At 52.6% G+C, this 27,892-nt stretch overlaps 7 protein-coding genes across 7 annotated transcripts; 3 read left to right on the forward strand and 4 right to left on the reverse strand.

The window, feature by feature from the left end:
- GLOTRDRAFT_137086 (uncharacterized protein) lies at positions 1 to 2,163 on the reverse strand. The gene is made up of 3 exons (XM_007865362.1): positions 1,874 to 2,163; positions 1,488 to 1,816; positions 1 to 1,435 (listed from the first exon to the last, which is right to left on the reverse strand). The coding sequence occupies exons 1-3, from the start codon at positions 2,029 to 2,031 to the stop codon at positions 270 to 272; spliced, it is 1,653 nt and encodes a 550-aa protein (XP_007863553.1). The 5' UTR covers positions 2,032 to 2,163; the 3' UTR covers positions 1 to 269.
- Positions 2,164 to 2,948: 785 nt separating this feature from the next.
- On the reverse strand, positions 2,949 to 4,925 carry GLOTRDRAFT_126843 (uncharacterized protein; the record flags this gene model as incomplete). The annotated part of the gene is made up of 1 exon (XM_007865363.1): positions 2,949 to 4,925. The coding sequence occupies one exon, from the start codon at positions 4,923 to 4,925 to the stop codon at positions 2,949 to 2,951; it is 1,977 nt and encodes a 658-aa protein (XP_007863554.1).
- Positions 4,926 to 5,647: 722 nt separating this feature from the next.
- GLOTRDRAFT_126844 (uncharacterized protein) lies at positions 5,648 to 9,344 on the forward strand (the record flags this gene model as incomplete). The annotated part of the gene is made up of 4 exons (XM_007865637.1): positions 5,648 to 7,321; positions 7,372 to 8,772; positions 8,830 to 9,039; positions 9,093 to 9,344. 4 exons carry the CDS (start codon positions 5,648 to 5,650, stop codon positions 9,342 to 9,344), a joined length of 3,537 nt encoding a protein of 1,178 aa, XP_007863828.1.
- Positions 9,345 to 9,816: 472 nt separating this feature from the next.
- On the reverse strand, positions 9,817 to 11,012 carry GLOTRDRAFT_35435 (kinase-like protein; the record flags this gene model as incomplete). The annotated part of the gene is made up of 3 exons (XM_007864639.1): positions 9,817 to 9,978; positions 10,029 to 10,825; positions 10,883 to 11,012. The coding sequence occupies 3 exons, from the start codon at positions 11,010 to 11,012 to the stop codon at positions 9,817 to 9,819; spliced, it is 1,089 nt and encodes a 362-aa protein (XP_007862830.1).
- An 8,790-nt stretch (positions 11,013 to 19,802) lies between these two features.
- Positions 19,803 to 23,982, forward strand: GLOTRDRAFT_27252 (uncharacterized protein; the record flags this gene model as incomplete). The annotated part of the gene is made up of 19 exons (XM_007864623.1): positions 19,803 to 19,845; positions 19,906 to 20,047; positions 20,100 to 20,269; positions 20,324 to 20,510; positions 20,562 to 20,670; positions 20,726 to 20,828; positions 20,878 to 20,990; positions 21,041 to 21,149; positions 21,207 to 21,421; positions 21,472 to 21,868; positions 21,923 to 22,005; positions 22,053 to 22,302; positions 22,352 to 22,434; positions 22,495 to 22,671; positions 22,724 to 22,833; positions 22,882 to 23,044; positions 23,095 to 23,670; positions 23,728 to 23,857; positions 23,909 to 23,982. Coding segments are annotated over 19 exons (3,234 nt in total), but the record flags the coding sequence as incomplete, so codon positions are not given.
- A 278-nt stretch (positions 23,983 to 24,260) lies between these two features.
- Positions 24,261 to 25,150, reverse strand: GLOTRDRAFT_126847 (uncharacterized protein; the record flags this gene model as incomplete). Its single annotated transcript, XM_007865364.1, has 4 exons — positions 24,261 to 24,290; positions 24,341 to 24,558; positions 24,609 to 25,001; positions 25,060 to 25,150. 4 exons carry the CDS (start codon positions 25,148 to 25,150, stop codon positions 24,261 to 24,263), a joined length of 732 nt encoding a protein of 243 aa, XP_007863555.1.
- A 230-nt stretch (positions 25,151 to 25,380) lies between these two features.
- Positions 25,381 to 27,846, forward strand: GLOTRDRAFT_114800 (citrate synthase). The gene is made up of 16 exons (XM_007865365.1): positions 25,381 to 25,498; positions 25,563 to 25,622; positions 25,675 to 25,713; positions 25,764 to 25,838; positions 25,896 to 26,098; positions 26,148 to 26,389; positions 26,445 to 26,558; positions 26,618 to 26,696; positions 26,751 to 26,876; positions 26,936 to 27,047; positions 27,108 to 27,149; positions 27,207 to 27,243; positions 27,299 to 27,336; positions 27,390 to 27,420; positions 27,479 to 27,544; positions 27,604 to 27,846. Exons 1-16 carry the CDS (start codon positions 25,415 to 25,417, stop codon positions 27,648 to 27,650), a joined length of 1,395 nt encoding a protein of 464 aa, XP_007863556.1. The 5' UTR covers positions 25,381 to 25,414; the 3' UTR covers positions 27,651 to 27,846.
- The last annotated feature ends 46 nt before the right edge of the window (positions 27,847 to 27,892 follow it).

A 27,892-nucleotide genomic window follows, 5' to 3' on the forward strand; every position in this document is an offset into this window, starting at 1 on the left:
GCAGCATTTATATCATGTTTGAGATTCTTATAATTTCCTTTGCTCTGTCCGTCCAGGTATACGGATGTCAATACATCCTAGGGCGAAGTAATACGAAGTAGTCTGTTGTCCGCCGATCGGCCAAAACAGATAAAAAGGCAGCCGATCGCGTTAGTCCGAATATTAATGGTGAAATACGAAGGTCCAAAGGGTTCGTGACTACTCGAATGTAAAGTAATAAGAAGGTCCATTTCAATCCACTATATCACCTCAACATCAACACTGGCATGTCATGATGAACCGGGCCCTGCTTGAGAGATGGGCGATGCGTCCTCCAGCACGAACGACGTCCGCGGTGATTGGTACATGGGCGGTGGCGTCCGTGATACAGGCACCGGGTGTCCGGGAAGCAGGGAAAGCGAAGACGACCGCGGCGCGGTAGATCCATGATGCGGGGACGCGGGCGGTCTGATGAGGGGCTCGGGCGCGTCGTTGAGCGAGATGACGCCCTGGCGGGGAGGCTGTGAGAACGAGATGAAGTGCGAAAGTGATAGCGAAGAGCCGTGCTTCTTCTTCTCCAGGTCGGGCGATTGGGGATCCCACGGCGCAGGGGAAGCAGAGCGCGAGGTGGGGAGGACAGGCGAAAGAGGTCTCCGCGGGGTAACGGATGCACTGGACACGCTGACACCTGAGGATCTCCTCCACAATGAGCATGGTCGTGACCATTTCCAGCCCTTCCCGTTCGACGAATCAGGCTGGTTGTAGAGCCAAGTCGCGAGCAACACGGTCAAAGAGCCGACCGTGAACGCAAACGTAATCCTGAAGTCGAAAAGGGCCACGGAAGCGAGGAACGAGATGACGATGCTCAAACTTGTGGCGAAACCCTTCATGATGTTGTCGGAATATTTGATGACCAGAGCAGTCACCAAACCACCGAACACCTGGATTAACACGGTCGCCCACGCCCAAGGACCGAAGTTGCGGAACAGGTTCGTCAAGAAGCATCCTTGACTGGCAACAGCCGCAGCTTCCACGGGAGAAGAGGCGTTCGCCGCAATGATGGGCACAAGCGCGGGTAGAAGCGAGAATAGGGACAGTTGGACATTGCGTACCCAGAGGTCCGCAGGAGAGTTCTTCAACACCATCTCAAAGTACACTCCCGCAAGGCCGGACGTGAAACACGCTGCAGCGACGGCGAGGAATCCCTTGAGCGGCTGCATGACATGAACATCAGTCGATGCTGCAGACGTGATTTTGACAGCACCACTCTGGATCTGTACGATGCCAACACCGACGGCCAATAGTAAGAGCGCAAACCATTTGGTGAAGCTGAGCTTTCGTCGTAGTAAGAGCACCGAGAAGGCAGCGGTGGTGAGGATCTTCATCTGGTAAGATACTTGGAAGGTAGCAGCGTCTAAGTTGGAAGCAGCAACGTATTGGAGATTATTTTGGATAACTGAATGAAACAGAATTATTGTATGACTGTAGTCAGAAATGCGACAACATACCGTATAAGATAGATGGGATTGACAGCTTCCAGCAATCGGGACTGAAGACCTCTCGTCCTAACCTTCTGAACTTGGACATCAAGTTCCTTGGATGGCAGGTCTTGAAGATGGTCACTCCCGAGATACTGAGGGTGGTTTTCGGGGCGCTGGGGGTATGTTCTTGGCGATCAAGCCGAACGAAGGCGATGACGAGGGAAATGAATCCCTTGAGAAGCTCGTTCATGAGCACAGCGGCAGCTGCGGAGTACGTGCGTGACGGCGCGGTCGACACGCGTGAATAGTGCATGATGATCGTGAGGAGGGCATTTTGGACTGCCAGAGTCACCAAGCTACGAGAATCACGCGGTCAATTGCATGCTACGCTGGCGACCGGGAAAGACACTCACGAGACGTATTTAAGGGGCATGCCACATATTGACGGGACGGCGGCGGGCGCGTCGTTCAGCTGAGGAATCCCAAGCTCCTCAGAGTCATACTTGTCCTGCTGTGACTTGGAGAACTGGGCAGAATGGGGCGGGTAAAGGTCGGGGCTCTGGGGAGACATGGTGGTATAGCAATGTCGGGGCAAGAAACGTCCAACCGAGCGCAAGGTCGCAGCCAGCCACGGGGTATCGGGTCGAGGTAGAGACAGAACGTCTAAGGTCTATGAGAATTTGAGACACCCGCCAGCTTCGCCGCAGTCCGACCAGGGCGCGCGCTCTCCTCTATAAACAGCGCCTCGGTGGCTGTAGTCTATATTCGGCGTTTCCCTTCCCGAGCCTGATCGTCTCGCTCAGACGTTTATCCGCCCCTGGGATTTGTTCATGATACTCTTGATGACGTCGAAAACATGTTACGGACGCGTTCAGCAATCGCGTAGACCGATATCGAACCTTCCAACGTTGCAGCAGAGGAAATGGTGCAACATCAGCGGTTGAGAACATGCCAATGAAATAGCGTACGCCACCACCAATGGGACAAGGTATATCTGTGCGTGGGCGCATCTCGGAGGTTTGGCCTTCGCAGGAGGTATCAATCATCACCCACTTCCTCTTCTTCTCCATTCCCTCTGGGAAGCGCGCAAGTGCCCCAAACGACATTGATCTCTTGTGATAAAGTTCCCGAGCCCAGCATGCTGCAGTCCCACTCCCAAGGCTTCTTCTGCAATTGACGCAACGCGGGATGCTTACACAAAATCGTCGCCAAGATCCACCGAATACACACCAGGATCGACGTCATCCGGCGTACTTTCACTACGCGCGAGTTTGCACACAAGCGCTACGACCAACAGGGCAAAGTGAAGCCAGGATACTGGCGAATAGTCTGTCTCCCGAATGCTGTTCAGCAGTTGAGTCCGCGTCGTAGTATTGGCAGTGTAAGGTGATAGTTGGAAATACATGTGATGATAGAGATACAACAAATCCATAAAGATACAAAGACTAAACTGCATTCATACCGCGCACTCGAGCTCCCGGCAAGCCTTTAACGGAACGTCGAAACCCTAAAGTCACCCGGACCGAAACGGCTCTTCCGCTCTTCCTCTGTGTAGTATCCATAGATACTATAAGTTGGGCAACTATAGCTTGCGTAGTCTTCAGGGTTGGCATGTTGCATGGCCATCTGAGCCAAAGATGGCATCAGGGGTGGAGACGGAACACGGGGTGGCTTATCATCCGCCCTTTTCGAGTTCCCCGAGTATTTGAATTGCTCCTCGGTCCGCGCTACCATTTCCGAAGACGACTCCTCCAGCTCCTCAAACGATCGCGACTGTGCAGGTGTACCAAACCCGTTCAGCATCAGATTGCCTAGGGAAGTGCTAGGTTCCATGGGTGGAGTGACTGCGTGCATATTGTCCGCGTTGATCTTCCGAGTTGGCATGGGATGGGCGTACAGCTTGTCCCCCACGACGCTCAGAGAATCGTCGGGATAGATGGTCATCTCGGGGGAAGGCGGTGACGTCAGTCCAAGTACAGCAGTAATAGCCTTTGTATCCCGCGCACGACGAGCTTCCGACTTCTCCAGTACAGGTATAGGCGGCACAGGTATCCTTCGGACATCCTCGAAGGGGTTGATGTTGGACACGAAAGACGAAGCAGAAGCCGAAGTACGAAGAGAAGTACTAGGATAAGGCGCCTTGATACGTTCCCGACCACGAGCGAGAGCTGGTGAAGGCGAATCCATTGTCGGAACTGGTGGAATATACTTGTCCGCGATAGGCGAGGTAACATCCGCGCCTCCGTATAAGGATGCGCAAGTGTCCCGTGTGTTCCCTTTGCCTTTGTCCAAGCCATGCACGCTCTGTCTCGCGCTAAGTCGACGAGCTGACCGAAGTGATACTCTCTTAGCAGCAACGTCTTCCCCAATCTGTGTGGGCTGACCGTTTGTGGGAGAACCAACAGTAGTAGTATCTAGAGCAAGTCCTATATGCTGAGGAGCCGTCGTGTCACAGCCAATACGAGGGGAAGAGTAAGACATCATGGAGAGCCTAGACATGGTCCGCTTCCCGCTCCCTTCACGGTTACCAACAGAAAGGGGGCGCTGGTTCGTTTGAGGCGGAGTGGGGAATGTGGCAAGCATCTCCAATGTCTTGGACTGAGGTCGTACTTTCGAGGCGGGCGCATCAAGGCGGAGATTTTGATAAGGACCAGATACGTTTCCCAGAGAGCCGGGTTTCTCAGATAAGGTTCCTTCTCCCTGGGAGTACTGCGTCCAGGTCCAGCGGTGCTCCACGTTGTCTGACAGCCTTTCTTTGCCGCCAAATATGGGTGACTCTTCCGGAGACTGCTGATCTGGGTATGCATCCTGCAAGATCGGGAGAGACGGGGTCGGCAGATTCCGTCGTTTGGGACGGCGGCAAGCCCTAAGGATTATGCAGAGGCCAACGGAGGCAAAAGCAGAGCCAAGGGCAACAAGTACTATAATGATTGTACGAATGTGCTTAGAAGTGTCCTCGTGGGCAGCAGCCGCCGAGCTTTCAGGAGTAGTGACTGCCGTGGAGGCTAGCAGCACAGAAGAAGTTGCCGTTGCCAGCAAAGTAGAAGCTAGACCAGCCGTCGCGGGTACTGCAGCCTGTACGACGTCCGTGTTCACGGGCGCAGTAGAAGAAACGGAATTAGACACAGTTAGAGTATGAAGAGCGGCGCCTTGAAAACCTGTGTCGGGAATAGGAGCCGGAACGTTAGAGACTTCTTTCTTGGAACCGTCGTTGCCTGATTTCCCAGTAGACTTAGCTGTCTTGCCAGCGCTTGTTGGCTTCATATCCTTTGCTTCCGTGGTTGTGTGCTTGTGGTCCTGGTCCAGCTCGTCCGCGTTTTGCACATGATTGAAATATTTCCCTTTACGCAGGACAGTATCTGGACGCGTCTTTTTGCTCTGGGTTTTCTTCTTCCGACGAGCCGCTGGAGTACTGGAAGGAGATGAGCGTCGGGACGGAGACAAAGGAGAGTCGTTAGTAGACATGTTCGGATAGCAGCGACCAGCGCGGCCCAAGGATAAACACAAGGACACGCTCCGACCCTGGAGGACGTGCCAGTTCAAAGTTGAAACGGCGTCTCAACCTCCTGCCGCGGGAGAAGCCGTCGGGGGTTACTTGATTTGGAGATGCCAATATACGCGTCGGTCACGTGGACGCGGCGACCCTAGTGGACTTCCTCGCGAACGACCGCGACGGCGACCTCGCAAGTCATTCCAATTTATTACCAGCGTCGGCTCCGTCGCGGTCTTCAAGCTAATAGTGGAAACCCTGCTCGTTGACTGGATAAAAGGCGTCCATCGACTGTCTTCTTGGGCAACTAGGTTCTCCGTCTTGTGTTCTGTCCTGATCTGTTCGCTTGTCATCGAGGACCACAGCTATCACTAAACCTGCCCCTCAGCACGAAGTCCTTTTGCGCTGCCCAGGTGCTCGCCCGCGCTTCCTTACATCTTGGGGTAGTTAGACAGACCGGCACACACGTTTCGCTCGTTGGGAAGAGCATCGGCGTCACCGGCGATGGAAAACATTACTATGTACGTGGTCCTACAAAGCCATTTTGCCGCTTACCTCTGAACTAACATCTAAGACTTACTATATATACAGTGACTACTCTGAAAGCGAGTCCCAAGCAAGCCAAATTCTTGAGAATCTAGCGCGTGGCGCAGGGACAGGATGGAAGTCTGCACCGGATAGTGTTCCCGATCAACGGATGGGTCAATCCTCAGCCAATTCGTCGACAGATACTTCTGGTGATTCGTCTATTCCGCGCACCTCTGTCCCGGTCTACCACTTTCACGGTCTCGCCGCCACCCAGACTCAGTCTCAATATGATGATGGTCCCAGTAATGAGGATTCTCAGAAGGAAAACACGCCTGCTCCCCATGACAGCAGATCACAGTGTCCTTCCACTCCAGGGCATCAATCCTCAGCATACACATCCTCAGGCTCGAAATCACCGAACAAAGTGTCGTCTCAAGGCGATGACAACCTCATATCCGAGAGTCCTGCACGGAAATCTGAGAATACCACCGCTATCTTGGACGGTGTGACGCCTGATATATCCAGTAACACCACTCGTTCGCCATTTAAGGACAAAGTTCCTTTGTTCAGTAGACCGACAAAAGTAGTCTCTTTCATCTCGCCCAATCCGAAATCGAACCCTTCGGGTCCGTCTGTGGCACAAAGGCGTGGCATGTCTGCTTCCAGGCCCGTGTGGCCTGATCCGCCCTCTCCCGCTTCGCAAGACTCTTTTATCGATCCACTCCCTGAGCCGGACAAAGTCTTCATCGCGACTTCGAGGGAGTTTGCCATCCCTTTGTCCCAACTCGGCGCGGAAGAGAATTCCGAAGACTCAAGCCAGTCTCAAGCTGAGGGCTTACCTCGTGGAGGCCAACACGCGACGTCGTCGAGTGCCATGCTCCCCGGAACCCGTCGAATTCCGACCCCCAGGGTACCCTCTCCAACGAGCAACCCTTCCCGAGTGGAGACCGTCCTAGTGGCATCCACTCCATCCAACTCTGATAGCTCCCAAAGCTCCGTCTCCCAGGCAAATCGGTGGGATGACTCTCAAGACAGCGACCTATATCCCAATCGCCAACGTAGCCCCTCACCTCCATTTCCGTATGATGCTAACCCAAGCTCCGCAGCCCGCGATGAGAGCCAGGAAACCCAGGTGTGGCAGCCGACTCAGCTGGTGGACGATGCAAGCCAACCGCCATCAGACGATGCCCATCACTATCCTCCGTCCACCGTCATTGCCACGCAGGCGACGGAGTACCAGGAAACACAAATAATAAGTGATCCTGGTGATACTGATGAACCTCTACGAGAGCATATCGCTAACGCGCTGCCCGCGAAGACTGTGGCAGCTTCGGCCGCTCCGTCTTCTACCTCAAATACGACTGGAATGGGTCCCAGTAGTCTCCTCAGCTTGGTACCCGCCCATAAACGGCAGAGGTATGCAGGCATTGTCCCGGAATTACGTAGGGATAGAGTGCCAGACGTACCAGCAATACCGGAAAGGCAGTTCATGGATGAACCTGAGGCGACGCAGATTATTGAAGACGAAGAATCCGCGCCTCCCACGAATTCGTCTTCTCGCCGTTTCCCGCCTGCGGCTCCCCAGGATAGCAGACATGGGAAGGGCTCAGCAGCGGACGAACCTTCTGAGGTTGTTCCTGACTCCGAGCCAGCGAGGCTGGAATCGAGCCCGTCGATTCCTCTTGCAGACTTAATGAGACCCTCTCGAGGGACAAGTGTAGGAGCGCACCTAAGCAAGGATAGGCAGGATGCAGCGTCCGAAGAGGAAGAGGCTCGGGAGTCTCTATACCATCGCGGTCGACGGCAGGGGTCAAATTCGGGCAATAAGGGTAAAAGGAAGATGGTACGCAGTATCTCCATTTGTGACAATCCACTCGACTAATAGCATCGAAGAAGGATAGCACACGAGAATCCGCGATTGAACCAGTGGGACGAAGCAGCTACGCCTCTGCAAGGGATAACCATGGAGTTGCGTCCCTGGGTGCCTCAGATCAGGGTAAGCATGCTGCGAAAGAAGACGAAGTGCCATCTTCAGTCCCAGATCAAGATCTACGGACCAATCCAAAGACCTCCACTGGACTCGCTCTCGCTGCCAACAGGAGGGCAGCGACTAGGCGAAAGGCAACCGGGAACAATCGCGAACGAGGGATGGACGTGGAAAGCAATGCAGATTCCGAGACTGAAGAGCCGGATGATTCCTGCCGTGGTATTGCTGGTCCTTCGAACGGCTGCAACGCCTTCAAAGAAGAGGAGGAAGAGACGGAACCCGAGGATCGCGAGGACGGCGGCGACGTTGCCATGAATGGCAGCGAAGAGGAGGCCGAAGTGTCGCGCCCCACACCCTCAAAAAGTGTCTCACGAAAGCGAAAGCGGTCTAACACCGTGGCGCGCGGGAAGTCGAGGGCAACCTCTCGTACGCCCACAGCGAAGGGGAGTTATGCGCCTTCCATAGCTTCGACTGCTGAGAGGTCTAGTAAGCGGGCGAGGACGACGACGCCTAGTCAGCGTCAGCTTCGGGGCACTAGGGTCTTCGCGCTCTGGCGACAAGATGGTCATTACTATCCCGGTGTTATCCTGGGGGCAACGGCGGAACTGAACTGTTACACCGTCTTTTTTGACGATAACACCCGCGCCGATGTCGAGATCTCCAAAATGCGGCGTTGCCGACTTCGTGAAGGGGACAACGTCTTGATTGCTGTGAAAATGGGTAATGGTAAGAAACAGAGAGTCCAGAGAGCACGTGTCGTCGAAGTGCAGGGTGAGACTGCTCAGTCGAGCGTACGCGTGGAGATCGACCAGTTGGAGGGGGTGGAAGAGCTGCAAGTGTGCATCAGCGAGATCGTAATCGCTGGCAAGACCATCACCACCCATTGGAACGACAGGCTATTGGACCCAAGTGACATCGGGCCTGTCCAGCACACTACGACCAGGCAATCCCCCAGAACCCAAGTTGAAACTGATGAAGCGGTGAATAAGGTGATATATAAGACAGCCTTCGTAATATCCAGCAGCATCACCGACCCTCAACCGAATCGAGAGCGAACGGTCAACATCATCAAAAACTCTGGTGGCATAGTTGTGGATGACTGGATTTCCGTGATACGCATGGAGGGTCAATTCATTTCGGACTACCACTGGGTTGCCCATCAAAAAGATGTCAAGTGGTGTGGCCACCAGAAGATCGATAAAATCTTCTTGCTGTCTGACGATTGTTCAACTAAACCGAAGTTCCTCATGGCCCTTGCCCTTGGTATACCGTGCGTGGACATACGCTGGATACAGGAGTGTGGGGAGGTAAGCAACCTCAGCCTCTCGTCAGAGGATGGCATTTGACTTGATGTTTTATCGTAGCGCGACTGGCAATCGTATTTACTGCCTGCCGGATTCAGTGAAACTTTGCAAGCAAGAATTTCACAAATGATCGATCTGGACTGGGGCAACTCCGTGGATTATGTGCAGGACATCATGAACAATGCGGTCGCACCCAAACTCTTCTCTAATAAATCCGTCTTATGTGTGGATGAGAAATTTGTTCCTGTCCCAGCGAAGACCGTCGGCAAGGTAAGCACTATTGCTCTTCAGTAGGCATCTATCCTTGTCTGACCTCTCGGCAGAAGAAGGCTACTGCTTCCCGAGGAGAAATGAGCTGCATCCCGCAGATAATATTGGCAATGGGGGCGAGCACGGTCGAAGCTGCCACAGAGTCTTGCCATCTGGCGCAAGATGCGTTGCGCACATACGACTATGTTGTTGTGAGGACTCTTGCCGAAGTCGAATCGGTCCGTAAAGATGGTGTCACCGTCGTTACTTGGGACTGGGTGAAGGACTGCCTCATTGCGGGAAGACTCTTTGATATGCCTGCTTAGTTTTAACAAATCTATTACGATGCATCTTGTATGTACTATCCAACGCTACCCTATGCCGTCGATTACATTGTATGTTAGTTTTATCTGCGTGCTTCGACGGTTATTTAATGTACATATACTGTCGTGATCATCAGGGTCTCAGAGCATCTCGTGAAATTAGGTCGATTAGAAGTATTCAACAATACACGGCTAGGACACGACAAAGACACGGTACAGTGAACGAATAAAATATGATACAAGGCAACGAGGACAGTGAGATACAAAGTGGAGGATAACGTAGTCAGAAGACAAACTATAGCAGGTAAACAACTTCATAAGACCAAGGTTCAAAAGAATGGCAATACAGTTGCGTGGATGTCCCGAGCGTACTTGGCCCACTGAGATGGCGCCAAGGGAGGACGGAGTCGAATACGACATAGATGGATACAGATAATTCAGTCGTTCAGTTACGCCTGAAACAAGAGATGATATATTAGAATTCAAGGAACTGGTAGGCAATTGGGTCAAAACGTTGGTATAGGGGTGGCGGCCTCTCTTCTCTGAACAAACCCGGTATCTCCTCTGTGGGAGGTAGCGGAATGTGAGAGTAATGTCGAGTATCATCGGAAGCCGATATCTGAGGGATGATTGGTGCCTAAGATCATGTCAGCACTGAGTGGCAAGGGGGGCGTTTGTCGAACATACTCGAATCTCGCGGCGTTCCAATGCGTCCCAGTCCACACCTCTAAACCAGGGGTGCTCCAGAACGTCTTGCGGTCCTCCGATGAGGTTACCCAACCTTTTGCTCCTGTCTGGATGTAGGAAAGCTTTAATAAGGTCTCTGGACAGGGTATCCATGTCCCTCGGCCAGTTGATATTCCCCTGAAGTATCTTCTCGTAGATACCGTAGGCCGTTTCGTCAAAGAACGGGGGGTAACCGACCATCATCTCGTAGGCCAAAATGCCACAGGCCCACCAGTCAGCTGCTTTTCCATGTCCGTCAGACTGGATGATCTCTGGGGCCAGATATTCGGGCGTGCCACAGAGAGTCCAAGTACGGTCGTCGACAGTCTTCGCAAAACCAAAGTCTGTCAGACGCAAGTAACCTCGGGTGTCAAGAAGAAGGTTCTCAGGCTTAAGATCTCGGTAGATAATATTGAAGGAGTGAAGATATTTTAGCGCTAGCGTGATGGTTGCCAGATAGAACCGAGTCACGTCGGGTGTGAAGCGCCCAGCTCGGCGAAGATGTGTGAACAGTTCGCCCCCAGGCACGTATGAAAGCAGCATATAGATGTTCAGGCTGTCTTGAAACGTAGCATAGAGATCAACGATGAACGGATGCCGTATACGCGAGAGGATGTAGCGCTCTGCATTGACATGCTCTACTTGACGGAGCCGCACGATCTCTGTTTTCCGCAGGACCTTCATCGCAAAGCAGTTGCCTGTGCGGCCGGGTGAATTCCTCAGGCGGACAAGGAGTACACGTCCAAAAGTACCCGTTCCTATCAAATATATCATAGTGAGAGATACTTCATGAGGCATGTGAATCTGACACGTACCAAGGGTACCCTTGACCTCGAAGTCAGTTAACTTCAAATTACCCTTGGCGACATGGGGCGGCTCGTTCTCAAGAAGTCTGAGCGGAGGTTTGGGGGGTGTCCTCGGTCTGGCGGGTCCTTCTTGGTCCATCGCTTGTGATGAAGGACTCCCTATGTGCTCTTGATTAACAGGTGCAGGCTGTGGATTGGCCGGATCCTTCGAGACCCCACTGTATCGAGGCTCTGCATCTACCATGATAGAAGGTTCATTGTCAGCACCGTCCTGGGGTCCAGGAGACATAGGCGGTGTAATGGGACCGTCAGTGAGCATTGCTTCAGAGTCTCGGCGGAAGGATGTCGGTTGAAAGGGGGGGTTACTTGCTCGGATTTCAGATGGTATAGGCAAGGACGAAGAACGGGGAAATGGGAGGATGGGTCGGTCCATGTTTGGCAAGTAGATGAGGCGAAGCCCAGAGTAAGCAGGTGTAGATCGCTTGTTAATAAACAGATGCCAGTGGCAGATCAATTGGTTTTCGCAGAAGGGTTGACGTGGTCCGTGAAACCCAGAGGAAATATTATAACGAATATGAGGTCAATCACTTAGGCTTGAGCGTTCTATTGGCACCTCCAGTTCAGTTGCTCTGGAACTCTGCAACGCATACGAAGGTCACACGTACGGTATGTTGCTCTGATTATGCCGATATACTTCTCGCGTCCTGCGCCAGAGGAAGCCCTAGAACTGGTTGGTGGTTGCAAGATGTGACGAATTTCACTCAATGTACAGAAGGAGGTAAGCAATAAAGAGTAGAGTAATGGAACAAATACCTACAGGCTGCAGTGGGAGCGCGGCAGAGTACGTGCTGTGCGACGAACCGAGATCTTCCATAATCGGTAATTTCCCTTTCGAAAGCCGCGCGATCACCGTGGACGACGTGCGAGAACCCATCACTGCTGCAGCTTCAGTAATACCCAGGCCGCTGTATCCTCATCCAAGTTAGTGTCGACCAGAAGCATGGGCTCGTTACGGCGGAGGAGGAGCAGGGGACGCGACGCCTGAAAGCGCAATCGGTTCTGGTACCTCGCTTCAGTGCTTATTGATTATTGGTGGAGCGCGAGACCATGATACAGCCTAGTTGCAGCAGTCCGTTGAATTCGAAGCGGAAGTCGACAGGAAGAGAGAACCTTATTGCAACATAAGGGGAGCCTCTCGGTATGATATGTTCTGGTCGTAGGAAGAGTTGCACGGTCTCGCTGAAAATGGCAAGCCAGGCAAGGGATAAGCCATAGTCGCTTGCCGGCTGGTCCAGGTATAGTTAGTTAGTAGAAAGAGACATCGCCTCCAAAGGTTTACTGTAAGACGTGGCGCGGAGAAGCATATTGGTGCTGATCCAGGCTATGATACATAGTTCGTCTTCTACGTCCGTGCTACTATAATACATTAGGAACATGCGACAGGATAGCGATAAAAATTGCGAAAGCAAGAGAATAACGATGACCATATATCACCTGAGAATACATTACAGCGGCCGTAGCTTTGATACAAGACAAAATATCATGGTCGCAACTACGCCGTAGACAAGGTCATGAGTTTACGTGTCGTTAGTCCGGGTGATGAGCAGATTCACGCATCAGCTGCGCCGGCGCGACCTCGGTGTCGGAGGGGGCCTGCTCACAGCCCTCTCCGGCGGATCTTCATGCAGCTCGAAGGTAACCCCAGGTCTGTACCTCCTATCCTTCCCGCGCTGTACTTGCTCTGCCTCAGCCTGATTTCTCCATTCTTGTGTCGCCGCCCAAGGGTCTCGGTATGGAATGGGGGGTGGAGACGTGCTCAGAGTGGAAGCCGTAGGAGAGTTGAGAACGGTTGTCTGAGCGATTTGTAAGCACGAGAATCTGGCATTCTATGAGAGAACTTCTCACCGCTGTCCCATCCAGTGCTTCGACGGACGCCGACGACATAGTCCGATGTCTCTTGGGGGTGAGAATTTTCGCGAACAAACCCTGCTTCGCAGCTGGGCTCTTTCTTCCAGACGGCTGTACGGGTATCTGCAGAGCCACAGGACGCGCGCCTTCGATCCTTGACGAGGAGCTGGGTGCAGCCTTCTTACCGTCGCGCGACGGCTTCGCCACTCGAGACGAGGTAGGATGCTCCAAAACTTCCTCTTTGGTTCCAGAATCTAAGCGCGAGTACACCATCTGGGAAGTCTTCGATTTCGACTGAGGAGGGGCATCCCATATCTCGTGAGAACTAACGAAAGAGTCAGTCGGTTTGGCAGGCCCGGATGACTTCGTGCGAAACAGCGTATTGAAGAAACCGCCCTTCTTCTTCGCAGAGTCTTGTGAGGGCGTGGCGGAAAGCGGTGGCGGCACGGGAGTGACAGACGGCGTCACCAAAGAAGACGGAGTCTTCAGCCCGTCGGACTCTCGGGAACGCGACGTATTGACGGGAGGCGGCACTATTAACGCGGGTGTTGGTTTGGACGCTAGGGGCGAGGCTACGGGCCGCTTTGGCTGTAACTCTGCTGGAACAGACGACGTTTGAGCATGGGCGCTTTGAGACAGCAGAACAGTGTCTGTGTTGCTTCTGACAGGAGTGGGAGTCAGTGCAGGATTCGATGTGGTCGGGACTGCAGACATCGATAATGACACAGTAGACTTGTGGTGCTCAGTCGTACGTTCAGGATGAGCGGTGGGTTTAGAAGGCCGAGACGGGTCAGGACTCTTTGCGTGGGACAGGGGCGACGGAGCAACAATGTCGGCTGTTGGATGCAATGATGATGCTTCACGATTCCGAGTGTCCTGCGGCCTCTCTTGGGTTCTTTGACTATGAGCACCTGGGCCCACACGCTGAGCCGATGCTGTGGAACGTGGTTCAGCCCTTGGTGGACCGTATCCAGCAGGGAGAGCTGCAGGAGGAATGGAAGGAGGCAGGGAGATCGGGGCTTGGGAACTCTGTGCTGCCTCCACGGACGATTTGCGATCAGTAGATGTTGGCGGTATGGATGCACCTGTATGTGGGAGTTCTGAACTGTAGCCTCGTGCAGCATGATCTGGGGGCTTATTGGGCTTCACAGATGCAGGTGGAATACTTTGAGCGACGTCTTGCATGGCGGGTGGCTGTGGGTATGTAGATCGAGTTTGACCAGGGTATACACTAGATGCAGGGTATCCCGAGGATTCTTGTGGTGCAGGGTGATTCTGAGCGCGAGAAGCGCTGCGTGCAGGAATATTAGAAGAATGGATATTATCAGTTGCATTGGCAGCAGCAGCAAGATGTGTTATGTCCTGAAATCGCTCTGGAGGAAGATACGCTGGTGAATCCCTCATAGGAAGAGGTCTCATAAGGACCGGTCGAGGCGTAACCTATCCAAAGGACGTCATGAGATCAAGTGTGCATAATGTGTAAACCTTTGCGAACTCACGTCGTTGTCAGGTATGTCATTGTTAGAATTAGATCGAGAATAAGGTGGGACAGCCAAGCGGCGAGGCTCCTGAGGCGCTGGCGCTCCAGTGGTGGACTGTGGTACGTTGTGAGAATAGACGATCCGGGATACGGATTCACTGGGTCTCGGGTTGGCACCGACGTCACGCTGGGGAGCAGGGTGCTGATCCGGTACTTCTCTCAGCGGACGAGAAGGCGTTCCCTGAGGGACTTGAGTTGGTGGCCGGTTCGGAGAGCCTGAGTTAGTGAAGATCATCCTGGCTGTTGCGACCTTGGCCGAGCTGGGCGTCGAGAACAACTGGCCAGGAAGTTCTTGTGTGGGAGCGATCGGATGCACTGCACCGTCTGTGACGCGAGGTTGACGAGGGGGAGAATGTCTGATGGACGCGGAACTCGAGGGTTGAGCACGATGCGAAGGGCCATGATCGACAGATGGCTGAGGCACCGATAGATGTACATTCCACTCGTCAGCAAGCACCTCTTCATGTCTGGTGGGAGGCGTTAGGTCTTGTGCCGTATGAGGTGGACGTGTGGGACTAGACCTTAGCTTCCCGGAGCGCAATCGAGCAGACGACGAAAGTATCGGCGTTTCTGACGTTCCTGCGGCAGGATCGCCAACTCTAGGTACCAAAGAGGTTAGTTCGTCCATTCCATGATTTGATTTCTCCGCTACACGAAAACGGGGAGAGTGATCTAACTCCTGCAAAGGTATACTGTTCGAGGCCGCGAGAGCCACTGGTGGACCCAGGGGCTGATCCACTGTGTGAGTCGTCCGAGGCGCGAAGGAAGCGGCGGCAGGCGGAGGCTCCTTAGAAGGAGGAGCTATCTGGTAAGAACGCGCTATCTGCTGCCCAGCAGTCTCTCCCTCCGTATCGTTAGCTAAGGCTGTCGCAGATTGCGCGCGCGGTGGATCCCCTCTGGCGGACCTGTAGAGATGTTCTGCAGAGTTCTTGCTCCGGACCGGGGGCTCTCGTTGACTGCCGGGAATGCCAGACACTCTCTGATTAACCTGAATCATTTCGGGGGAAAGCGTGTTTGTCTGCGCGGCATTCCTCGACTCAGTATGCCCATTGCCAGGAGACGCAGAAGGACGAAACGGATCCGACAGTATTTCGCTCAGAGACGCGACGAGGTTCTTGGGAACAAGCTTACGTTCCTGATGACCGCCGGTTTGTTCTCCCTGAGCCGGGCCTGGAGGCTGGTTGAAGGATGAGGAAGGCGTCATTGCAACAGCAGCCGAAGGTCTCTGAGATGACGTCCCACTTGGCACATGAAGGATAGGCTTATACTCTGGCAGCACAGAATAGGAGAGCGGGATCTGCTGGGACTGTGAATGATGGCTAAAACCATTCGGATGCTGAGGATCGTAGGAACGTGTTATGGAAGGAACAGTCTGGCTCTGAGGCTTCTGTTGGTCTGCTTGGCCAGATAACGACCGTTGCATGTGAGGAGAATCTCTGTTCACGCCGACTGTAGCAAGGTCAGGATCATGCCCATGACCCCTGTCTACTCGTTCTGTCGTCCGCTGAGAGTCCACAGGTTGGAGTTGCGTGTGATCGTTCAAGTTAGGGCGATGGTCATATGAGGCTGACTGGGACACGGGGAGCTGTCCATGGACATGGCCTTCGGAAGCTGGAAGGGGGCGTCCCTGAGGAACAGACGAAGGCACCAACCGACGACCGTCATCTGCATCAAGACTACCTGTACCTCGCCTCGGCGTCCGTTCTGTTTGTGCTGAACTACTGCCACCTACGATGGGCGTCTGGTGCGGCGGGGTCCCGACTTTGACATCTCTTCGGAACGAAGGCTTGCGATTAACAGAGTGAGGCACAGGTGGTATATCATATTGAGGCAGGATCGGCGTCGGTTGGACTCGAGCTGATGAGCGGCCATCTGGCACCGGACTAGAGTAGACTAAAGGAGTGGCCGACGAGTAGGCAGCATTGGAAGACGGCGCCACTTGATACGATGGAAAGGCGACAGTGGTATTTCCTCTAGCCTCGGGCACCAACCGGTCGCCGTGCCGAGACTGCTCTCGTGATGAGACGGGCGGGGCTGCGGGGGAAGACTTCTTCCAGGCTTCATCCATTGCGTCTAGGGTCGCAGGCGCAGGAAAGGACATCGCAACAGGACGTTGATTTGACGCATCCGTAAGAGGAACGTTTGCTTGCAGTGGCGCGTTGCTAGTCCCATCGGCAACAGACGTGGAAGCATTCGACGTTACTCCCGTCGCGCCTCTACTTACATGATCCACAGGAAGACCTGGAGGGACAACTGGAGCAGCAGAAGGGCGAGGAGTTGCATGGACTCGCTCTCTCTCTCGCTCTCTTTCTCTACTGTCGATAGCAATGGGTTCTCCCTCAGTGCGAGCGGCAGTTGTTGAGACGTTCGTAGGCGCGGACGTCCCTGCAGCCGCAGAGGCAACTTGTGGCCCGGGGGTGGGATGAGAATGCCGAGACACTTCCGGCGCATTGGGCCCTTTGCTCCTATCATTCTTTGACTTAGCCTTTGTCGACTCTCGACGAAAAAGCCAGTTCAACGATCCCTTTTTCTGCGGACCAATGATTTCAGCAGCTTTCGGTTGAGGAATGATAGGCACCAACCTGGTGTCCTCCTGAAGTTTCTTGAGCGGCAATATTGCCTGCTACATGCTCCTCATTGGACTTTGGCTCTGGCTGCTTAGCCGGATCAAGCACTGGCAAAACACCAGAGTGGTGTTGACCTTGCCCACCGACTACCATATCCACGGGTTTCGCGCTCGAAGTCTGTCGAAAAGGACGTTAGGTATGGACGAATAACGTAATAGGTAACGAACTTGGGTCCGATTGTATTCTCTCTCGGTCTCACTTCCAGCTAACGCGGCCTCTCGGTCGCGATTCCTCGCTAAATCCTTTCCACGATAGGACTGGTGGTACCGTTCTTGATCCACAACCTGATGCTGCGGTTGAACCTGCATGACAGTACCACCGTGACGGCTCCGGTAGAGACTAGCTGAGCTTGACGTAGGTCCGTTAGCGGTGAAACTAGCTCGCGTTGTCGCATCATCCGGGCCAGCAGTATACGCTGCTGGAGGTTGCGCTTTCTGCTGATACACCATTGGTTGACGATATGCGTAATCTTGAGCCTATACACGCACATATGGTCAGAGAAAGGAGCGTATACTCTCTAAGGACAGCACTTGCAGCAGAACTACCAGTCACAAATTCCGCCTGATAACGACTACCATGAGCTCCTGCCAATCGCCTACGCGAAGCATCCGATTCATCCGAATCTTTATGCCTATCTTCTGGATACTGCCGTGTCGGTTGTGTAGACCTCGAGAGTTTTCGTGATTCTGCTTTCCTCGCATCGTCCGCTCTTCTATCTTCTTTCGCAACGCGATAACGCTCCTCCGCATAGGTTCTCTCCGCGAGTTGCCTTGCCCTTTGCTTTTCCTCTTCTCTTTGCCTCCGCCGTCTCACCCTGTCCTCCTCATCGCGACGATCGTATTCCTCCTTTGAACCACGACCCGTCGATTTCGTCCTGACCTTCTCTGAAGAACCATCATAAGGCCATGCTTGCGAAACAGCAGTTGCGGAGGGCGTGGCGGCAGGAGCAGTGCGAGGTGCTGATGAAGTCGCATGTTCCTGACGAGCATAGTGAGCACGACGAACGTCTTCAGTGGTTGGAACCCTGTCAGCCGAAGCACTGGGTCGCTCTAATCCGTTCCGCCGGTAGTGAGGGTACGGGACAGACGTTTCCACTTTTTCCTTCCGCCTATTCTCATCGTCTGCGCGCGGATACGATGGTTGGTAAATCGGCGCCTGAGGTCTGGCGGTCGATGTAGTATGCTTCTGGGGATGGGTGGCATACTGACTCTGCGTACGGCTAGAAGTAGCTTTGCTTGCAGAAACACCCGAGATAGGGTGGGAAGCAGAGGTGCGGTGTAAGGAAGACGAGATGTGTCCATTGGAGGAGTAGACTCGACTCGATAAGTGAGGCCTCCGAGAGGATTCTGCCATGGATCCAATGTTGTCATAGCTATGTTGTTGGGTGCTCGAAGGTCTTCGCCGACTCTGCTCTGGAGGTCCAGCAGGGGGAATCCAGCGTTCGTGATTGTGGGTGTCTTTGGGTGTCGAATCGTAAGTGTCATAACGCCGACTGCTCATCTAGTCATTCAGTTCAAGTGCCAACGGCGAAGGTAACAGTCTGGGACAACAGCTTCAGGGTCGTTTTATAGGGAAAGAAGGAATGCACTACGAAAGCGAACATAGAAGGAAAAGGCAGCGCCCGTGGCGGACATGAGGCATCGAGCACCGTGAGCAACCGGTCCAAGAACAGTTCCGTGTCTCCACTGGCGTACTAACGACGCATTTGGGATTTCTGCCCATTGATGTCGGAGAACATAGAATATATCCAACAGGACATGATCGAACATGCAAAGTGCAGCTGCCCTATCTAAGCCGATTCTAGGCAACCTTGACCGTTTGAATGACAGTTGTCTCGTCAACGAATGCACATCCTTGTTGCAATCCAAATGCTTCAGCTTCAACACCCACTAATTCTAAACTCCCCAATTAGAGCGGGACAGACCCTCAGGCCTCAGGCATAAAACTCTCCGCGATCCAGTCGACCGCAGATTGCCCTCGGGCCTCATATGCATGCAAAACACCTGATGATGCTTCCAAACATACAGCGACACACTTGCAACTTACACAGCCTGCTATGCACAATTCTGTTGAATGAGATAATTCATGTATATTACTACTACATAGGCATAGACGATGTAACATTGAGAACTGTATGCCACAGGTATAGGGAGGACTCGCATACGTGCCCCATGGCAGGACAAGCGAGCTCTTCCATACCAATTGGCCGAGCCCAAGATGGGGAACAAGCTGACCATGATTCAATACGAGTCACAGGCCAGGCATTCCCCCAGGGTTACTCTTACACGATTTTGACTCATTACCGACAGTGAACAGCGGAAAAGCTGGTAAAGGTGGAAACCTTCCTGTCGACATAATTTAAGGGATCGTGTGGTGACTGCTGGTCCTCGAAGAGCAAATACGGCCGACGTTCTTATCAAGTCAATGATGATAACACATAGTATTACAAACAAGTAAGATAGCCAGCGTCGAGCGTGGTCGAGTGCGAAGACCTGAGGCTTTTGGCAAAGGCTTTGTTGGCCTTATATAGGTTGGCTGTGGCGAGACTCGATTACCAATACTGGCGCGGGTCCGCCCGGACTCCGCGCAGAGACTGCACTTCGCAGTGACCTTAATAACGCCGTCATCCTCAACGCGCTCGTCTATTTCGCTCTCTTTTCTATTGCTGCACTGCGAACGCGGCCTGTATCGTATCAGAAACTAGTGACTCGAAAGAGGAACGCAGTGCTGGCATAGGAGATCGAGTCATTTGGTACGTGTATCATGCTGGTTCTATCATTGTCGGTACAGCCTTAGCCATTCCCTATCCTCTCCAGATGAAACTATGGACGCCCTGGACGAGAAAACTAACGGAGTTCCTCCTATGGAAGTGGATGAAGTAGTGTCCGTCCTGGATCGTAAGTGAAAGGCTTCTCCGAGGCGCGTTTATAGTCGCTGATGCATGTTTCGCTATCAAGACGATGCGTTCGCTGCCAAGCATATGCCAGACCTGGGCCATGAAGTGAAGGAGTTCAAGGTGTACCATTGGAAACTATCAAACTGGAAGAAGCTGGAGAAGAAGCTTACGAGCCCAGAATTTGAGTGTGGCGGGCACAGATGGTACGAATCGTTTGACTCGCGGATGCCTCTTTAATAAAGGCAATGTTGCCAGGCGCATATTACTGTTTCCGTTCGGCAACTCGAACGCGCCGCCGAATGATACCGTGTCTGTATATCTCGACTACGCCAACCCCAAAAACGCGCCGGAGGGTTGGCACGCTTGTGCGCAGTTTGCTTTAGTTATCTCGAATCCTCACGACCCAACGATCTACACCGTCAGCCGTGCGTATATACCTTCCATGAATTTTATGCGCTTCTGACTCGTGGATACATCAGATGCGCATCACCGGTTCATCGCAGAGGAATGTGATTGGGGCTTCACGCGGTTCAGCGAATTGAGGAAGCTGTTCACGGTACAAGAAGGACATAATCGGCCGACAATCGAAGACGAATCAGCCATGGTGTCTGTCTTTGTCCGAGTGTTGGAAGATCCTACGGGTGTCCTCTGGCATAATTTCGTCAAGTAGGTACATTTCACTCGTGAGACAATCTGTTATCAACGAACCCCTTTTAGTTATGATTCGAAGAAGGAGACAGGTTACGTGGGCCTGAAGAATCAAGGCGCTACATGTTACATGAACTCCCTACTCCAGTCCCTCTATTGCACACGATATTTCCGAAAGGTATGGGAAGTTGTGAAGTTGAATTGGGTGTCCGAGATGTGACTAGTTTTGATAGGCTGTCTATCAAATTCCGACGGAAGACGAGCACCCTACTGAAAGTGTGGCTCTTGCTTTACAGCGGGTCTTCTACCATCTGCAGACATCCGACCAGCCAGTCGGTAAGTGATACTTTCCCACAGATATTCCTCGCCTATAACGGTTTAACAGGTACTACCGAATTGACAAAGTCTTTCGGGTGGAAGTCCTTGGACTCCTTCCTGCAACATGATGTGCAGGAATTCAACCGAGTCTTGCAAGACAAGTTGGAATCCAAGATGAAGGTAACACATATTCGACAAGCCTTGGCAGAAGGGGCTGAAGTAGTTCACAGGGCACGAAAGCGGAGGGCGCCATTGCTAAGCTCTTCCTGGGTAAAATGAAGAGTTATATCAAGTGCGTCAATGTCGATTACGAGTCATCCCGTATCGAAGAGTTCAGCGGTGCGCATCATCGCCTTGATCATCTCATGTTAGCTCACATCGAACACCTATTGACAGACATTCAGCTAAACGTCAAGGGAATGAAGAACCTGTATGAGTCGTTCAAGGATTATGTCGCTGTCGAGACCCTGGACGGTGATAACAAGTACCAGGCAGAAGGTTATGGTTTGCAAGATGCCAAGAAGGGTATCATCTTTCAGTCATTCCCTCCCGTCCTCCATTTGCAATTGAAGCGCTTCGAGTACGATATTCAACGCGACGCCATGGTCAAGGTGCGTGTCGTATGCTAGAGTCCAGTGCTACATCTGACATATGAGATCAGATCAACGATCGTCATGAATTCCCTTTCGAGATTGATCTCGACGAATTCCTGGATGAGACAGCTGACAGGTCGCAACCATGGGTTTACAAGCTGCACGGTGTCTTAGTTCACTCTGGCGATTTGCACGGCGGTCACTACTTCGCTCTGATCAAGCCTGACCGTGAGACACGGTGGCTGAAGTTCGATGATGACCGAGTGACTCCTGTGACTGATCGAGAGGTGCTGGAGGAGAACTACGGAGGCGAGCCTCTAAACGGAGTCCCTCCCGCAATGCAACGCAACCAGGTTCGGGCGATGAAGAGGTTTACGAACGCGTACATGTTGGTGTACATCCGTGAATCAGCGATTGATGAGATCCTTGCACCTTTCACGGAGGAAGACACCCCTGCCCATCTCAGTGAGTGCAATCTCTCATTGGCTGGATGTCTATGTGCTGATGTCTTTCTGCTAGAACGACGCTTGGACGAGGAACGGTTACAATTGGAGGCCAAGCGGAGGGAGAGGGAAGAACAGCACTTGTTCTTGACTGCCAAGGTACGTAGGAGTTTGGGACTGGGTCAACGATGCTGAAAATTTTCCAGGTTATCACAGACGAGACATTTGCGCGACATGAAGGGTTCGATTTGGCTTCTTTCGATGAAAAGAATTGGCCGCCCTCCGATCTTCCAAGCTTCCGTGTTCTGAAACAGGAAACCTACCCCGTATTCAAGAGTCGGGTGGCGCAGCACTTCCATTACCCCGAGAACCAGATACGCCTATGGGTTTTGGTGAATAGACAGAACAAAACTGTGCGGCCCGATACCCACATACCCGAGAATGAGCCTACGTTAAGTACGTCGCCTATTTATCCGCTCCCTCGTTTCCTGACGTGTTCCCGCAGCCGTGGAGGTCATTCGTAATAACATGGCTGCCAGGCAGAACGATCTCCGACTATATCTGGACGTAGTCACTGACCCGTCCAAGGTAGTACACATCTGCACTTTTTTGTAATTATCTAGCTAACTCGTTTGGCCTCCGAACCAGCCAGACCCGCCCCCGGGATCCATCATGATATTCCTGAAGCATTTCGACACGACAAAACAGACGCTCTATGGTGTGGGCAAGTGTTACGTCCAACGGAATGCCAAGGTCGGCGACCTAATGCCCATAATCAATGAGAGAATGAGATGGACACCTGGCACGCCACTCAAGCTTTATGAGGTGGACGAACAAGTAACTGGGTGTAACGGTTGTGCTAATATTACCTGTCCAGGAAATCAAACCGGGAATGATCGAGCTCATGAAGCCCAAACTTACCTTCGCGCAGAGCGAAATTCAGGACGGTGATGTGATTTGTTTCCAAGTCGAGATTAACGACAAAGAGTGAGTTTAAAGCAACCGATCTCCGACACCATGCTTATGTAGGGTCAGGGTCCACGACCTCGAGAGTCAAGGTCTCTATTCGAATCCCGTGCAATATTACGACTTCCTTCAGAACCGCGTTATGATCATCTTCCGACCCAAGTTTGAGGAACCAGACGCATCTCATCCGGAGTTCAATTTGGTGCTGAGTAAGAAGCAAAACTATGACATCGTAAGTGTCTTGGTACGAACGTTGGATTGGGGCTCAACATCTACCATAAGATGGCCACCAAAGTAGGGGAATACTTACGGCATGACCCGATCAAACTGCGGTTTACTACGACACATGCAACGAACGGGACACCGAAGGCGGTTTTGAAGCGGTCTCTCAATCAGAGCATCGCAGAAATCATGGCGCCCAGCTACGTGAACCCTACGACGACTGTCATCCTCTACGAGAAGTTGGATGTCAGCATAGTGGAACTAGAAACGAAGCGGAGCCTCAAGGTTATCTGGACGGGTATCCACAACAAGGAGGAGGCCTCGCACTCGTTCCTGCTCCCGAAGACGAGCATGGTACATGACCTTGCGGATCATCTGGCCAAGCTGGTAACTCTAACACCGGATGGTACGGGCAAGATTCGCATATTCGAGGTTTCCAAAGATGGCAAGACACAGAAGGAATTCACTGGGTCGGAAATGATTGGGAATATACCAGACCCAGTGGAGCTATATGCTGAGGAGATACCGGTTGAGGAAGCCGAGGCAGATGACCACGACAAGGTCATCAGCGTCTTCCACTTCTCAAAGGAGGTGTCAAGGACGCATGGAGTGCCCTTCAAGTTTGTTGTCAAGCCTGTGTGTCCTAATCATTATGTCTCTCTCGAGTTGTCACTGACTATAGTTTGTCTCCAGGGTGAGAAATTCTTGGAGACAAAGAAACGTCTTCAAGCTCGGATAGGCGTCTCAGACAAGGACTTCGCCAAGTATCGCTTTGCACTTGTGCAGGTTGCGACGTTTAAGCAGCCATCATACATCGAAGATGGTGAGTGTATCCTTACACAGACGGATGCGGGACCTTAACCCGATTTTGCAGAGGATACCATATACGATCATAAGTTCGCGCCCGAAGACGCACTAGGATTGGACCACGTAGACAAGTCTGGCAAGACACGGACAGGCACAGGGGAGAAGGCGATTGTCATCAGAGGCTGAACTGCGAAGTGAGTATGGTGATTTGTGCGCTTGTCATTTAGCCCTACAGTGGGCGGACATGTTTGGCTCTCGCTGTATGCTATGGAGTGATTACCGAGGGATTGCTGTAGTGTTACTTGCAACTGTATTATTTCTTTCTCAATTTTATAACTGAACGCTCATGATGCTCGATGCAAGGGATGTTTCAATGATGCAACCAGAGAACAAAGGAGGAACAGGTGATAACATTCGTTCTACTTCCGCTTCTTGCCCTTCTTATTGGACTAGACAGGGATCAGACATCACCAATACTCACATGAGGAAAGAGACGCACAGATTTCGAAGGTGACTTAGGCGACGAAGGTGAAGGCGAACGCGTTCTCTCGCTCTCGTTCCCACTGTCAGCACCTGGGGCAGACGGTGGTGTAAGGCCATTCGCATTCGCCAATGGCGGGCTTGCAGGCTGAAGAGGGGCTGATGGCTTAGGGGATTGAGGGAGGGTCTCGGGTCCTGCCGCGATCGCTTTCTTCGTCTGCTTGCCATACTTTGCCTCTGACGACACGTGAATTGGAAGGAGACATCCCAGCAACGACATGACATACCCTTCTCCGCCCTTGCCTTGGCCGACGCTTCGATCACGCCCCGTATTTTCTCGTTGTTTATCATCTCGCTAGCGGTCTGGAAGATTATCTGACCCCAACCCTCGACAAATGTATTCGCCTCAGCCACGACTTCCAGAATCTCTGCTTCCATCTCCTTTTCCGCCGCCAATAGACTGTTCCATAGATCGTCTCCAACAGATCCCTTCTGCAGCAAGAGCTGCAATGCGGGCTTGTCTTCACGGATTTTAAGGATTCGCTGGACGTCAGCTACCGCGCGGCGGAGCAGAGCAGCTTTAAGGAGCGTCTCATTTGCAGGTGGATCGGTCTGTTGTAGGAGGGTAATATACTGGTTTCGCTCCACATGCGAGGGGAAATAAGGTTCCAATTGTCTCTCTAATGAGACGCGTCGAAGTCAATACATGGGCCGGTAAGTAACTCAGCGGAGACGAACTGGCGGCGCGTTTGCGGTAGAAATAACTGAAGATTCCGAGACTGCCGATGACAAGGACAAGGTACAGAACGGGAACGAAGACCGAGGCCATTCCCAAGAGAAGGAGGGAGAAAGAGAGGACTACTATGAGCTGGCAGAGACAAGCAATGAAGCAGGCAATAATGCGGTGGCAGGTGACCTGGCCGGACGCGCTGCCGCAATGCAGCCGCATCAAATTGTTTGGCTTTACTTGGCTCCGGTGGCGGCAGCTGTCTCCGTGAAGTCGATCGCCAATCTCAGGCTCCCCGGTATTTAAGTAGCCGGAACTCATGCGGGGTAGGCAAGTGTCCCCGGATTGCTCCTCGTCCCCTCTGACATGTTTGCCCAAAGCACCATCCGTAAAGTCACCTTCAAGAGGGCAACGTGCGGTTTGACCCAGAGGAGACTCGCTTCGACTCAGGTAGGTTCCAGCCAGTGCTCGCGGTGCATTGTGTTCATCATAGAGTGCGCACCGTGTCTGGTAGTCTCTGAAGGAAGTCTTGCAAGACGTAGTGCCAGCTAAGCAGGAACAGTTGAAGAAGCTCGTGAGTCCATTCAATCGGTAGGTTTGGGACCCCGTTCTCAAACAGATTGTAGAAAGCCGAACACGCGCAGACCGTGATCGGAGATGTCAAGGTAAGACTCGTAACATGATTGAAATAAACGGCGTTGCTGAGACGCAGCAGGTTGAGCAAGTTGTCGGCGGTATGAGAGGGCTCAAAGCTATGCTTTGGGAAGCGTCGGTGTTAGACCCAAACGAGGTGACGTCTGAGCAGTCCCCTTCGAGGCTCAAACATCTCACCAAGCTCCTTTGCTAGGGCATCCGCTTCCATGGCATGACTATACCAGAATGTCAGAAACACCTCCCAGCGGCTCCTGGGGGAAAGGAGATTCTACCTGAAAGTATGCTGTGGCTGCTCCTCACAGGACAGGTCCCTACCGAGAGCCAAGTTCGACAACTCTCTGCGGAACTGGCGGCCAAAGGAGCATTGCCTTCTTACGTCGAGAAGCTTATTGACTCGTATGTCACTGCGTCTGCTTAATGTAAGATGATCTGACGTCGCTCTCAGGCTACCGAACAACCTGCATCCCATGACGCAGCTGGGTATGGGTGTCGCCGCCTTGAATAAGGAAAGTGTCTTCGCAGAAGCCTACGAGAAAGGCATTAAGAAGAGCGAATATTGGCACTACACGTTGGAAGACTGTCTCAACCTGATTGCCCGGCTACCGGCTCTCGCCGCACGCATATATCGCAATGTCTACAATCCCGGTGCTCCGATACCTGAAGTGTCCTCTGATTTGGATCTCGTGGGTCCGTACGAAGATGGTTGCCCATCTTGCATCCGCTTTTCTGACATGCCTTACAGGAAACTACGCCAGGATGCTAGGATTCGCGAACGAGGACTTGACTGAGTACCTCCGCCTGTATATCGCTATTCATGGTGACCATGAAGGCGGCAACGCATCTGCTCACACCGCTCGTGCGTCACTTAATGTGCACTAGGACCTTGGTTATCGTATCTAACCATGTCAACGGCAGATCTGGTCGGTTCTACCCTTTCTGACCCATATCTGTCCTACTCGGCGGCGTTGTATGCGCTAGCTGGCCCCTTGCACGGGTAGGTCAGAAGCTTGTCGTTGTACAGTTATCGCTGAGATTATCCTTCTTGCAGTCTTGCCAATCAAGAAGTATTACGGTGGCAGCTCGCCATGCAGAAGGAACTGGGCGACAACGTTACCCATGATCAGATTAAGGATTACCTGTGGAAGACTCTTAAGAGCGGACAGGTCGTGCCGGGGTATGCAACAGGTGCTCCCGCAATGTTTGCCGCATCCTCACCGTGTCGTTGAATTCTAGATACGGCCACGGAGTGCTGAGAAACCCCGACCCGAGGTTTATGGCCCTGCAGGAGTTCTGCGATGCTCGCCCGGAGTTGCTTAAGAGTCCCATTATCCAAATGGTCAAGAAGGCGAGTACAGCAAGGTCGCCTCTTCAGATGGTCGACTTCATTGACCTCGACACCATGTAGACTTATGAAGTTGCACCAGGTGTCCTCAAGGAACATGGGAAGGTACGTATGCGGGCACAATTGGTCTATGCCCTGGGCTCATTTGTCTTGGCTTGATAGACGAAGAACCCATACCCCAATGTCGACGCCACCTCTGGTACGTGCTTCGCCTCCGTATTTCCTGTGGACATCCGCTCAATATCCATCTCCAGGTTGTGTACTATACCATTATGGTCTGACTCAGTTCAAGGTGAGTCTTCGCACCGCACCGTAAGCATATGGCTAAATAAAGATCCCTCTCAGTACTACACGGTCATTTTCGGCGTCTCCAGAGGTAGGCTTGATGTGTGTTGCCCGTCTTACGGAAAAAAATCTGACGATCTCCGTCTCAGCTTTGGGTGCACTTACTCAGCTGGTGTGGGCTAGAGCGTTAGGCTTACCTATCGAGAGGCCTAAATGTAGGTGCACCTTGAATACCACGGTGACTTGCGGCTCACGTTCTTCTGTCCATGGACAGCGCTCTCAATGGATGCGATTGAGAAGCTCATCGGCGCCTCCCGCTAAGCTTCATGGTCAACTCATCAGTAAGCTGATCTGTTTCAATCTGGGGGATGCGATGCATGCAAGCCAGGTTTAGCAGCGGCTGGGGAGCAGACACTGCAGTCGCAAAATTAACATCGCATGGGAACGCGGATAGTTCCCACTGTAATAATAATCAGTCATACGGAATAACTAGTAATCAAGAACATGATCCGTTGCACTTGCAAGTCGTATCACGATGGTACTGTTCCAATTGATTCGGCGAA

This window comes from Gloeophyllum trabeum (assembly GCF_000344685.1).
Source record: "Gloeophyllum trabeum ATCC 11539 unplaced genomic scaffold GLOTRscaffold_00003, whole genome shotgun sequence".
Taxonomy (NCBI): Eukaryota; Fungi; Basidiomycota; class Agaricomycetes; order Gloeophyllales; family Gloeophyllaceae; genus Gloeophyllum; species Gloeophyllum trabeum.

Coding starts and splice junctions, on each gene's coding strand:
- GLOTRDRAFT_114800 (XM_007865365.1), top strand. CDS start 25,415: ATGTTTGCCCAAAGCACCATCCGTAAAGTCACCTTCAAGAGGGCAACG. Junction 25,623..25,674: donor AGGAACAGTTGAAGAAGCTC/GTGAGTCCATTC, acceptor AACAGATTGTAG/AAAGCCGAACACGCGCAGAC. Junction 26,877..26,935: donor AGCGGACAGGTCGTGCCGGG/GTATGCAACAGG, acceptor GTTGAATTCTAG/ATACGGCCACGGAGTGCTGA.
- GLOTRDRAFT_137086 (XM_007865362.1), bottom strand. CDS start 2,031: ATGTCTCCCCAGAGCCCCGACCTTTACCCGCCCCATTCTGCCCAGTTC. Junction 1,817..1,873: donor ATGCCCCTTAAATACGTCTC/GTGAGTGTCTTT, acceptor TGATTCTCGTAG/CTTGGTGACTCTGGCAGTCC. Junction 1,436..1,487: donor AATCCCATCTATCTTATACG/GTATGTTGTCGC, acceptor TGTTTCATTCAG/TTATCCAAAATAATCTCCAA.